At 36.5% G+C, this 14364-nt stretch overlaps 1 protein-coding gene across 1 annotated transcript; it reads left to right on the top strand.

Moving 5' to 3' along the window:
* Positions 1-368: 368 nt before the first annotated feature.
* On the top strand, positions 369-13486 carry LOC117336503 (gamma-aminobutyric acid receptor subunit rho-3-like). Its single transcript, XM_033897096.1, has 9 exons — positions 369-487; positions 6240-6338; positions 6972-7033; positions 7461-7519; positions 7999-8234; positions 9870-9952; positions 11228-11362; positions 12214-12647; positions 13205-13486. Exons 2-9 carry the CDS (start codon positions 6256-6258, stop codon positions 13433-13435), a joined length of 1323 nt encoding a protein of 440 aa, XP_033752987.1. The 5' UTR covers positions 369-487; positions 6240-6255; the 3' UTR covers positions 13436-13486.
* The last annotated feature ends 878 nt before the right edge of the window (positions 13487-14364 follow it).

The raw sequence follows: 14364 nt of genomic DNA, 5'->3' as shown, positions 1-14364 counted from the left end.
AGTTTTCTTGTTCTATGAGGAATGTTAATTAAATAACCTTGTAAACAAAGGTTATTTAAAGATTCATGCAAAAAATGAACATTGAAATAGATTCGAGATAAAACAAAAAACAAAAACAAAACGCGACAAAAACTTGATAGTTTTAATATTAATGTATATTAACAATTTTATACGAATTGTCCCAATCTTTAAATTTGAACGAAGGTCATCCTTAAAGTGAATGAGTTCCGGTCAATGGCCCTGTGTGTTAGAGTATAGTTATTAAAACCGTCCATTTAAATCTAACTTATGGCACGTGTTCAGAAAACAATGACTAAAGGCAGGGTTGGCCAAACTGACTCTAGAACCTGAGGTCCTTTGTTGTTGTTTAGCGAACAAAGATATTGAGATAGGACAGCAACCAGCGATCAGTTGTTTGGTGGTCAGATCACTGACCATATCACTGACCACGTGCTAACTATTCGGCGGATTGTTCATCTAGAGACAGGTAAGTTTGAAAGTCGATCCTGTTAAAAAATGTAAACAAATATAAGAAATTAGGTTCAATTATACATAAGTGACCATTAGAAATGCGGTCAGGTTATGGCCTAAATATTAGGTCGGTACTAAAAGTACAATGGACACTGTGTAACCAGCGTTCATGTCACTCTTAAAGATGGTACAGTTTATACAATACTTGTCCCTAAGGTGGACAAAATGGCACGAAATGTGTAATAAACACCGAAAATCATAACAATACATATCAGCTCCCCGAAAAGATCGCTTTTAGGTAGCAGTGTACAGTAAAAATGCCAAATTCTGAAAAATATGGCACATGCTTTAGATATGTAAACATTGCCAGTTAACCTTACATATAACCTCTAATAAAGTATATATATTTGAAATCTGTACAACATTTGCAATTTTAATAGAGCTCTGAAGGATAAGTAAACTGATATTTTCTGTGATTTTTAGAGCTGTGAATACCATGGTAACAGCTTAAAAAATTCTCAAAAATTGCAAAATATTATGATATTTGACCCAAAATGGCACAATTCTCTACACAATTTTTTTTCTGAAACCTATTTAAAGTTAAATATCTCTATCCCAAAGACAGAATTAATCTTGTTTGGACATATGTTGTAAATTAAGTTTTTCCGCTATCTTACCTTTTCTGTGGGCTTCCATTTTGCGCTGTAGGCGAAACTAAATTTCCTGTGTAAACACACGTTCGGAAAATCCGGATATTTAAAATCCGGAACCAATTTATTGATTTTTGTTTTAATAAATGTGAAGCCTGTATGTACTACTTCATACTGGATATACCAATTATAGTGTACATTTATTTTTTCATTTTTTATACATATCATAATACAGGAGTTATTTGCTTAACAAAAAAATTGCCCATGGCCAGGCTGTCTTACTGTGGTGTGCTACCTTAGACCTTTAAGTATAAAGGCGGAGAACGGGGGACGGGAACATTTCTTCGTATGTAATCATTTTAAATTTAAAGGGACATTCTTTTGTTCGGACATCAGAAACGTACAGATTATATATTGATAAAATCTTTGCCCAAATGAGGATTATTTGACTTTTTGTGCCTATCAGTAATGAAAGTAACGCCAAAATGTAAGAAAATGTACACAAATACCGTCTGCCTTTGCGGTAATTAGTTGTACTTCGGGTCGAATTGAGAATTTTTATGATATAATACTTGAAGCACTTTTGCTTCCATTGAGAGTAAAATTGCCGTATTAATTTAAAGATTATAACTTTTACTCCTTGGGAAAAAAATAAACATTTCCCATTAGGTTTCATTTTGGCGACATACATTTTATTCCAAAGAGGGAAAGAGCTTAAACTTTTGGAAGGTGGTAATAGTGTAAAGTATGTAACTTTTGGAGGGTGGTAATAGCGTAAAGTATATACATATTTGAGGATGATAATAGCGTAAAGTATATAAATATTGGAGGGTGGTAATAGTGTAAAGTATGTAACTATTGGAGGGTGGTCATAGTGTAAAGTATGTAACTATTGGAGGGTGGTCATGGTGTAAAGTATGCAACTATTGGAGGGTGGTAATAGTGTAAAGTATGCAACTATTGGAGGGTGGTAATAGTGTAAAGTATGCAACTATTGGAGGGTGGTAATATTGTAAAGTATGTAACTATTGGAGGGTGGTAATAGTGTAAAGTATGTAACTATTGGAGGGTGGTAATAGTGTAAAGTATGCAACTATTGGAGGGTGGTCATAGTGTAAAGTATGTAACTATTGGAGGGTGGTATTTGTGTAAAGTATGTTACTATTGGAGGGTGGTAATAGTGTAAAGTATGTAACTATTGAAGGGTGGTAATAGTGTAAAGTATGTAACTATTGGAGGGTGGTCATAGTGTAAAGTATGTAACTATTGGAGGGTGGTATTTGTGTAAAGTATGTTACTATTGGAGGGTGGTAATAGTGTAAAGTATGTAACTATTTGAGGGTAGTTATAGTGTAAAGCATGTAACTTTTGGAGGGTGGTAATAGTGTAAAGTATGTAACTTTTGGAGGGCGGTAAAAGTGTAAAGTATGTAACTTTTGGAGGGTGGTAATAGTGTAAAGTATGTAACTTTTGGAGGGTGGTAGTAGTGTAAAATATGTAACTTTTGGAGGGTGGGAATAGTGAAAAGTATGTAACTTTTGGAAGGTGGTAATAGTGTAAAGTATGTAACTTTTGGAGGGTGGTAATAGTGTAAAGTATGTAACTTTTGGAGGGTGGTAATAGTGTAAAGTATGTAACTGTTGGAGGATGGTAATAGTGTAAAGTATGTAACTTTTGGAGGGTGGTAATAGTGTTAATTATGTAACTTTTGGAGGGTGGTAGTAGTGTAAAGTGTGTAATTTAATCTGAAACAAGCCTGAAATCTTCATGTTTAACTTACAATGCTAACAAACGTAGCAGAAGTGTTATATTCTGGTGTAGCGTTAATTTGCAAAAAAATAATTTACAATCCCGGGTTACTTATGATCGTGTATAATGTGATTAATGTCTTGTTTTCTTATTTTAATTAAAACATTTGGAAACGAAATCTTTTCACTTCCTAGACAACAACGTGGCATCATAATGTTAAATATGTGTTTTATCGATGGTCTGGGTGTGGGGGTGTGCGATAGCTCAGTAAATAGAACATACAACAACAACAACAACAACAACAACAACAACAACAACAAACAAACAACAACAACAACAACAACAACAACAACAACAACAACCCAAACCTCCAGGTACCTGAATATTCGATACCTTTGCGGAACAGTTTGTGTTTCTCACGGTGGCCGAGAACACAACACACCGTACGATGCTGTCGTTGTTTTGTCATAGGCCAAGACACCGTAGTCCTACAGCTATGGAAAACATACCACCCGTATGTTTATTGAGGGAGCCACAAGCTACTACAAAGAGGCTATGGCCCAATGAGATCCTGGCTGTTGAAGATGCGCTAAACCCAGCAATCGTGTCGTGATTGGCCTTAATATGCAATTACCTACATGTCACATTTCAACGAGAGAGTACACATCTGCTAGCTTGCTCAATATTTACACTAAATTCTGGCCTCGGTAACTGTTTACAAACACACTAGTATGTTAATTGATATACTTTATAATAGTACACAACAAGACCTTGACCAGTGAAGCATTGTATTGTATCCCCAGTGGGAAATCTCGGAGTCCAGCTTCTCGAGTTAATCCATGCCTAAATTTTATGCGATTTTACAACATTTATCAGACCGGAAATGATATACAAATGTATTCTATTTGGTATCTGTGAGTTTGACTTTTTCTTACTTTTACCTGATCAGAAGACTGATAACTTCTATCATAATTATTTGATCTGAGTGAGTGTTTAAATTGATGTGACTTATAACACCTGTACACTGTTTGTTTACCTTTCATAACCTCTGACATCTGTACCCAGGTGTGCTCAATTGGCCAGGCTCACTCATGTGTAAAGAACAACTGCTTATGTGTGTATGTGACACGCGTGAGTGAGCCCTGTGGTAGACTGACTTTTGACTCTACAGGTATCGGGGCGGCTCGAGGACATGGAGTTCACTTAGAGACCAGGACAGCGCGAGAACGGACGATTACATTCTCCTATGATCTAGTATGAAACTGGCCATCGCCCTGACATCTTAACAAAGATATGATGACAGAGGCTACTCATGGGGATATTCCGAACACAGTGATTTCCCCACAATTTTGGAAATGAACACTTTAAAACAAAGAAATCATTTTATCTATTATCACTATTGATATAATAATAATAAAACAATACATAGTATATTTTTGATTAAATACAAAAAATGTATGACATTTAAAAGCTGCAACCAATTTTTTTGGCAAATCTCAATTTTTTTATGAGATGGCTGCTTTTCAATACATGATTAGTCTCCATTAATACATTCCAAAATCCTGTTTACTGGGAATCTGAACGATTAACAAAATTGAATTAGATGTGTGTCAGAACTAGTTACACCAAAGTCACACTGATGGAAAAATCTCAGTATGATGATTCAGTCGCCGTGTCACCATGCATAAGGTGAAAATCTATTTAAATTCCTTGGAATTATTATTTCACTCGTATATAATTCTCCAGTGGTGTGATAAGACACTATCACTGTATTGAAAATGTACGTGTCTAACGTTCAAATGTGACGCCGTCGTTAAAAATTGCTTTAAGCATCCCATGTTTTCGTAACACATAATTTATGAGAAAATTACAAAAAATAAGCTGAATGATATGATATATATCCCCTACTGATGATATAATGTTAAAATCAATACATTTTTTTTTTATAATTGGACGCAAAACGAGAAACTACCAAATGATTACGGGGAGCCTCTAATGCGGCGTTCCACTGTCTATATGTAAATGAGCCGGGGAAAATATGTCAGACGCATGCGCACACTGGTTTGTTTGGAAGAATGGGGACTTGCGATCAAAGCCATGCACCCAAAGTCAATTAGAAATATTGCAGACTGTACGAAGACACAGAAAAAGGAAAAAATCACACCATCTAGGAGTAACAGAGACAAAATAAAAGATATGATAAGCGAGACAGGGCACCACGATTTGACAGTGAAACTTCTCGGCATTTCATAAACAAACCCATGGTTTACTATTTATGTCCGGGGATGTAACTCAGCGTGCGCAGGGTTGGTTTACGTTTTATTTTTAGATGTTTATCATATCACTAACTTGTGAATTGTTGACGTAACTTGGCAAATTTTCGTTTTAACTGTTCAAGATTATATACTTAAAACAAACCGGTTTTCATAAAACTTTATTTATTCCAAAAGCATGTTTTTGTATTTAAAGCCAAGTTGTCTGTATCAACAACCTAAACTCTACACCAAGTATTCACCATCTTCCTTTTCTTCTCCTTGCTTAAACTTTTGTAATTCATTGTTAATATATGGCCTTATATGGCAAATAATATGTTGTCCATCCTCATTATATTTACTGTTTATGATTTATAAGGTGATAGATTTACATAAGTGTCTGAGACACTTGTTTCTATTTCCTATTCTGTACATTCAATTTTGTAACTATACATGTTTTAAAATGCCTGAATAAAAAAGTTTCAACCAAATTTAACGGAAATTAAACAAATGAATTAAATGAATAGAATGAACCCCGTAGGGGATTGTGAAGTTTAGCGTTTTAACCCTTTTTTTTTTTTATCTATAAACAAAAACAAAGAGAAACTTTAAGAAAACGTGCTATACTTAGTGTGACGTCATATAAACATGACGTCACGCTATTGTAGTAGACGTGATGCATTTTTTCTCTATCTATATCACAAAGTGAATTTACATTTGTATTGTATATGTTTTAATTCAGAAAAAGTGTTTAATTATAGAGACAGCAATGTCTGTGTCCAGTCGTCCAGTAATAGCACAGTTAACCAAATCAAAGGAATACATTAGCCAGAAATGTTATATTGACCTAAAGCCACACTTATAATTACTTATATCGAACTTAAAGCTCCATTATATAGATATCGCCATCTAGCCGGTAATTTCTGTGATAGCTTTGACATACTTACTTCATATCTAGTTTTAATTAACAGGTGCCACATGCGGTGCAGGGATCGCTATCACTGCTGAATCTCGGGATTGTGAGAGTTCTGATTCGACCTCAGTTTTTACTGTAAGAGCTTTGAAGCATCTTGCCTGTTTTAAAAACTTTCCGATTCTTTTTGATGCTTTTTTCCAGGTAGACGATTGTCAATATGCCTGTCAGTCGCATAGGTGTCTGGTTAGTCGGAGCGATAGCGTTACTTGAGGAAGGAACATGCCTCTTGTCACCACAACAGTAAGTATATTAAGATAATTAGTGTAACTTAACAAATGATGGCAGTATGACAAGGTTATACTGAGAAATGATGGCAGTATGACAAGGTTATACTGAAAAATGATGGCAGTATGACAAGGTTATACTGAGAAATGATGGCAGTATGACAAGGTTATACTGAGAAATGATGGCAGTATGACATGTTATACTGAAAAATGATGGCAGTATGACAAGGTTATACTGAGAAATGATGGCAGTATGACAAGGTTATACTGAGAAATGATGGCAGTATGACAAGGTTTTACTGAACAATTATGTCAGTATAACAAGGTTTTATTGAACAATGATTGCATTATAAAGTTTTACTGAACAATTAGGGTAGAATACCTAACTTTTTCATGACCAATGGCGATAGCATTACGAAGTTTTTCTGTTCAATAGTGATAGCAGAACGTGCATGACAGGAGACATTATGTGTATTTCAGAGTTTATATTTTAAGAGATATAATACCTTATCCTTCATCGTCAGGCTGTAAATATCTGAAATACATCCTCAACCAACACTTTCCTTTACGGGGATAAATATAACATAAAATTGTATATCTAAGGAAGGCCATTGTAGTTTGATGTTCATGATTATCCTATTTTTACCAGGCGAGCAGACATCGATTCCCGTTTGTCACGTGACATGTCCATCCCGCCATTTTATTTTTCCAGTGAGTATAACCATAGATTGTTAATACGTAATAAAACGATAGTGTCTCGTTTGTATTTCCTTATAAGGTGTCCCGACACTTTAACACTAGACCTTCACGCGTGGGTTACGAGTTCGAAACCTACGTGGGGCAGTTGCCAGGTACTGGCCGTAGGCCGGTGGTTTTTCTCCGGGTACTCCGGCTTTCCTCCACCTCAAACATCTGGCATGTCCTTAAATGACACTGGCTGTTTTAAAATATGACGTTAAACAAAACAAGAAATTAAAAGTATTTCCTTATGATTTCGACAGTGGTCGATAAAATCAATTATTGTTTTACAGTTTAACAAATATCTGATTATCATGGTTTCATTTGTATTCGGAAATCATATTCAGAGAATATTATATCTTTTAAAATATCTTATTGATATTATATAATTCTGTTTCAGAAAACACCACCGAAGTTAAGATGCACATATTAATGACAAATGTACGATTTGATGATGAGGTATGGAATTTAGAGAACAGAATCTCGAGAACAATTATATTTATTTTTATAAATCATCCTCGAACACCATTCCTGTATCTTCACTAAACTAGATACTATACCCTTAGTAGTATATAAAGTAAATCTCGCTTAAATGCTCCTCTTTTTCAAAAACAAATTTGGTATATATGTAATTCCCCTCGTTGACAAAAACATATCCGGATATTATGTCTATGGTTTATATAAATAAATATAACGAAATCTTACTTGAGAAGTTTAGTCAATATGACGAGGTTTTTAACTAGCAGGTACGTGATGTAATTTTTTCTGTTTATTTTTTAATAAACTCCAACGTGTAAACATAGAGTATAGTGACGTTAGCATTCATAATCATACACGAAAATAAAAATAGCAATACAAAATTGCATTTGCAGTGAAAAAATTGAAATAGAACTGACTTATTACTATGTTTTGAGAAGAAGTGTATCTTATTTTGTCAGAACAAGGCGGATTTTACATTCTATACTTACCAAATATGGACAGACGAGAGACTGGCGTATCCGAGCATATCAAATGATACCGAGGCTCATCACGTGGTTAGACAGGTTTACTTTGGCAACATTTGGTTGGTGGAGAGCTACGTTGAAAATGAGCTTTATTCGCACGTCCATGACACGGCCATGCTGAACCGGTTCGTGTGGATATTTCCTAACGGGACCATTGTCTACAGCATGAGGTACGAGTACAATGTTGATGTATATGGCTGTTCGCACGAGCGAAAAAATGTATTCTCAGTTTTAGCGTTTTATTCAAAGCTGAAATGTATATTGTTCAAGTGCAGCAAAATGAAGAAAAAAAACGACAAAGAAACTAATGTCCGAACGTTTCCCTTTTATTCAGACTGACGGTCGGCCTGGCGTGTAATCTAATATCCGAGCGTTTTCCCTTTTTCAGACTGACGGTCGGCCTGGCGTGTAATCTAATATCCGAGCGTTTTCCCTTTTTCAGACTGACGGTCGGCCTGGTGTGTAATCTAATATCCGAGCGTTTTCCCTTTTTCAGACTGACGGTCGGCCTGGCGTGTAATCTAATATCCGAGCGTTTTCCCTTTTTCAGACTGACGGTCGGCCTGGTGTGTAATATAATGTCTGTACGTTTCCCTTTTTTCAGACTGACGGTCGGCCTGGTGTGTAATATAATGTCTGTACGTTTTCCCTTTTTTCAGACTGACGGTCGGCCTGGTGTGTAATATAATGTCTGTACGTTTTCCCTTTTTTCAGACTGACGGTCGGCCTGGTGTGTAATATAATGTCTGTACGTTTCCCTTTTTTTCAGACTGACGGTCGGCCTGGTGTGTAATATAATGTCCGAACGTTTCCCTTTTTTTCAGACTGACGGTCGGCCTGGTGTGTAATATAATGTCTGTACGTTTCCCTTTTTTCAGACTGACGGTCGGCCTGGTGTGTAATATAATGTCCGAACGTTTCCCTTTTTTTCAGACTGACGGTCGGCCTGGTGTGTAATATAATGTCTGTACGTTTTCCCTTTTTTCAGACTGACGGTCGGCCTGGTGTGTAATATAATGTCTGTACGTTTCCCTTTTTTCAGACTGACGGTCGGCCTGGCGTGTAATATAATGTCTGTACGTTTCCCTTTTTTCAGACTGACGGTCGGCCTGGTGTGTAATATAATGTCTGTACGTTTTCCTTTTTTCAGACTGACGGTCAGCCTGGTGTGTAATATAATGTCTGTACGTTTCCCTTTTTTCAGACTGACGGTCGGCCTGGTGTGTAATATAATGTCTGTACGTTTCCCTTTTTTCAGACTGACGGTCGGCCTGGTGTGTAATATAATGTCTGTACGTTTCCCTTTTTTCAGACTGACGGTCGGCCTGGTGTGTAATATAATGTCTGTACGTTTCCCTTTTTTCAGACTGACGGTCGGCCTGGTGTGTAATATAATGTCTGTACGTTTCCCTTTTTTCAGACTGACGGTCGGCCTGGCGTGTAATATAATGTCTGTACGTTTCCCTTTTTTCAGACTGACGGTCGGCCTGGCGTGTAATATAATGTCTGTACGTTTCCCTTTTTTCAGACTGACGGTCGGCCTGGCGTGAAATATAATGTCTGTACGTTTCCCTTTTTTTCAGACTGACGGTCGGCCTGGCGTGTAATATAATGTCTGTACGTTTCCCTTTTTTCAGACTGACGGTCGGCCTGGCGTGAAATATAATGTCTGTACGTTTCCCTTTTTTCAGACTGACGGTCGGCCTGGCGTGTAATATAATGTCTGTACGTTTTCCTTTTTTCAGACTGACGGTCGGCCTCACCTGGCGTGAAATATAATGTCTGTACGTTTTCCCTTTTTTCAGACTGACGGTCGGCCTGGCGTGTAACCTAATATCAGTACGTTTCCCAGTTGGTGAATTCAGCTGCGACCTAAAATACAGAATACGTAAGCATTTTACTATTTGTTGTTAATATTTTCTTTATAGATATTTACATTCACAATTTGCATCAAACCTACCATTTAAAATTAGGAAAGAGGCCTTGATGCGTATTATACCTAATTTAAATATGGAAATTATCAGACCATCAATTACAGACAACAATGCCATTTAGCAAGTCATTGTCAATCTGACAGCGTTTTTATTTGCTGTTTTGTTCCTATTGATTTGTTTATTGTTTTTGTTTTTTGTTTGCTTATATATAACGCTAAACATTGTATTGACAGAACAGATTATTTTTCGAGAATGTAATTTTATCGCGATGAAAAAGCAGCCAAAAATAGTATCGGAACAAATTATAGTTTGCCTCCTGTTCATGTAACAAAGCTTCAGACCTTTTGTAAAACCGCGAAATTAGAGTTTTTTTTCTATCTCATTCATCCATGCATTTCCTTAAAGTGTGATAATGCTTTAAAACTTTTGAACACAGAAATTATGTTCTCACAATATTTCCTTAATGTTAGCATAGTAATATAGTCTAAGTCTTCGATATGTCGTCAAAACAACAAAAGAAATATCAAAAACCATGTTACTAATATTTATCGGTATGGATTAATGAAATAACTGGCCTTTCCAACCCCGATCCCAAACCCTAACCATTCTGTTAAGAAAAGTATGAAAATATTTACAATTATAATTTTTTTTTTATTTTTTTTTAATTTTTTTTTTCGGCAGATGTAATCGTTGAATAGTGAATGTTAGAAGTGTGTTTGTCTTTATACCCAAGGAAATGAGCTTGTCATGTATCTGACGTGATGTGACAAATACAAACAAACACCAATATACCAGGAAAGAACATATATGATGTACAATATGTAGACTTTTGAAAGTTTGAAAGGCAGAGACAGTAGAATATTATAAACGGTGTTTGTCGCCGGAGTCGGGTGTGATCACAGACTACTTCAACATTTATTCGTTCTCTCTGTCTCTCTCTGTCTCTCTCTGTCTCTCTCTGTGTGTCTCTCCCTCTGTCTCTCTCTGTCTCTCTCTATGTGTCTGTCTCTCTGTCTCTGTCTCTCTGTCTCTCTCTCTGTCTCTGTCTGTCTCTCTCTCTCTCTCTCTCTCTATGTAAATACGATGACATATGTATATTGTTAATTGATATCTAGATCGGGCTTAGTATAAGTTTGAAAACTTGTGCCCAATCCATCTGTGTATAATCAATATATGTTTAAAACAATACACTTTGTAGGTTTTATGAAATAGTATTTTCTATTCAACAGATTCATACTCGAGGGATCTGGTAATGTTGAAATGGTCCCCTGATAAACCTGTGATATTCACCAGGAGTGCACAGGAAGACTCTGTAGATACAAAACAGTGGAAATTCTCAGGCTGTGACGCAGACGACAGTGCAGGTATGTATGACGAACATCAATACATGCCCTAAGAAGCGACTAGCTGTTCCTGACAACTCCTCTTTGTATGTTGGAGGTGGTTGTTCATTCCAGAACCCCAGGATAAGGCATATTGTATTCTATCATATATAGGTTGTTGGGCCGACTTAAGGCAAAGGCCCCTACAGGTTTTCTCATGTGTCCTCTAATGTGGGACTTTAGAGAGACTTAAAGTGATTTTCTGTCTCATGATCCCTCTTTCTATCCGGTTTTCCTCTTTTGGTACCTCATTGAACTTATCCTGATATTGCACATTCTGATTTTAGGATACCAATCCAGTAAAAACGCGAGAAAAATAATCTCCCTTCAAGTAAAATTGGTTTTATGTTAGCAGATGTCATACTGCTGTATTTTGTATTCTGTATATTTAAACAAGAAGTCAAATGTATCCGTTACGTTTACCAGGACTTTTATCTTGTGCGTTTGATTAGTCTAACTACATACGTTCAACACCGTCCGAATGTTGTATTTTGTAGTATTCCACAAGAATGGAAGGGCTCAATATATCAATGAAAACCCATTTAAAAAGTATAAACACCTTCTGAGTGGGCTGAATGTTTCTTCTGAGGAAATTGTTGATCAGATCTCTTCGATAATGTAAAGTTTCACTTTTATAACAGTTTCTTTGACTATCTCAGGCGAAGCATTTTACGGAGAACATGGCTGCTTTAGTATTTTTAGAGATTAGATTTGTATTTCCGGTTGTTTACCCGGATCCAATGTTGTCATTTCATATCTAGTTGTGGTTTTATCTTTTCGTATTTACGATCTGCTCGATTTGTTTATGCTTGACTTTATTTTTCTACCTTCAGTACTGGAGAGTTCCTGCCTGGAAATGTCGGTTGTACTCACCCAGGACTACATGCGGTCGATGGTCCGCCTCTATATGCCCAGTATATTTGTTGTGTTCGTAGGCTGGCTTAATTTCTGGATAGATCGGAAACAAGTGTCAGCCCGGATCAAACTTGGCACATTATGCCTACTCGCTATGATCACGGAAGAGGTGGGGATTAAATTCCTACTTCCTAGCAGTATCCAGTTTGACGCCATAGAGGTTTGGTTTTGTGCCAACCTGGTGTTTGTGCTTGTTACTATTGTGGAATACACTTTCGTCCATGCAGTTGACTGCTATCAAGAGAAATGGTATAAAAAATACGATTCGAAATCACCTGTCCATCATTGTAAGGAGAATGGAAATGGCGCCATCGACACTATTGACATTTCTAAGAAGGAGCCACAACATCCTGTAAGTATAGGATTATTGCGCTAACGTAAAAAAGAAATACTGTAAACGTGGAAATTTACGCGAGGGGGAAATTTACGCTAATTACACGGAGTCCTTTTGATCGCGAAAATTTCCCCCATGCATATTATTTTGATATCAATTTTCATAATCTCGAACTACAAACGAATGTAGATCGATCGCGAAAATTACTCCAACGCGTATAGTTTGCATATCGAAATCGCGAAATCAACCCCTCGCGAAAATAACCACGTTTACAGTAATGAAAAAACAATAAAACAATGATAACAAATTATTTTGATTTTCGTAACATCCCCTTGTTAAAACTTAACATTGGAAACGTGAGCAAAACGCGAGGTAACCTAATTCAAAAATGTTACATATCCAATGTAATTAGGGACCATTGAAAACGAGTTTATTTATGCAATACCAAGGGACATATTTTACGCTATTATCACCATCTAAGTTTAAAGTCAATAATTGATCAATCTCATCTGAAGTAATTCTTTCATTAATGAAATACACACGTATATAATATAATATTACTTTGATTTTTTAAGGATGCCATTGGAAGCGACACATATACGAGTTATGACATTGAACCCAAAGATGGGGATACATCGTGTTGGTGGAGCCGCGTTGTGATGAAAATTTCGTCTGGGTTTATAGAGAAATCTGCTAGGATTCTGTACGCAGTCGCTTATGCCATTTTCCAGACATTTTACTGGTTTTATTACCTAAATCATACCTATGTGTTCGAGAAAACGAAACCAAACATAGCGATTGTATAGATAAACAGAAAATGCCGCAGTCACGTCGTCAGCATGGAATACATAAAAAAACCAACAAACAAATAACAACGACAAACAAAATAAAAACCTAGCATACAGTATAAGTGAAGAAGTTTACCATTAAAAAGGTGGAAAGAGACCAGGTATTCCGAATGTCAAGCGTCTTATGTGTCATGCAAATCTAGGTCGAACCCGGGTATGCACGTCCTCATATAAAGAATAAGGATGGTGACAACAGAACAGCCAAGCGCGATGACAAGGAAACAACCAAAAATCTTACGAGTTTTAATTCACATCCTCAAATTGATATAAGCGTGATGACAAGGAAACAACCAAACAGCTGAGAGTTTTATTTCACATCCTCCATTAATTTTAAGAATAAGCGTGGTGACCAGGGAACAACCAGAGATCTAACGAGTCTACTTCTATATCGTAGAAGGAAATGGAACATTCTCCACGGAGATCATGATAACGAAAGCTAATTTTCAATAGCCTTCATTAACCTCACACAACTTTGTGATTTGAGTTTTTTTTCGTCAAATGTCGATATATATCTAATACATCTAAGAAAACATTTTGAATTCCAAAGTAACTGGTCAGGTTAACACCGTTCGTGAGAAGTGCAAATGTGTTACTATGTAAAAATATTTCCCCATTGACATAGTGCTAAGAGGCAGTTGCCACCATACGCCTATAACACCCAGTGGGTCATGTGACATTAAAAGAGGTGGGAATTTTTTGCTGGTCCAGTTTTTTTTCAAAGTTGACGGAAATGGTAAGGCAATATAAATACAAGTATTGAACAGTGGTTGTTTTATTATAATAGTCGATTTGCAGCAAGATGTATGGTGGGTAAATGTAACGGGTTCCCGTACCATTTGCGCACCATTCATCTTGCTGCCATATCGACAATAACAACATTAAAACCG

The sequence above is a fragment of the Pecten maximus genome, chromosome 10 (assembly GCF_902652985.1).
Source record: "Pecten maximus chromosome 10, xPecMax1.1, whole genome shotgun sequence".
NCBI classification, from domain to species: domain Eukaryota; kingdom Metazoa; phylum Mollusca; class Bivalvia; order Pectinida; family Pectinidae; genus Pecten; species Pecten maximus.
This window is presented reverse-complemented; position numbering and strand designations above follow the sequence as displayed.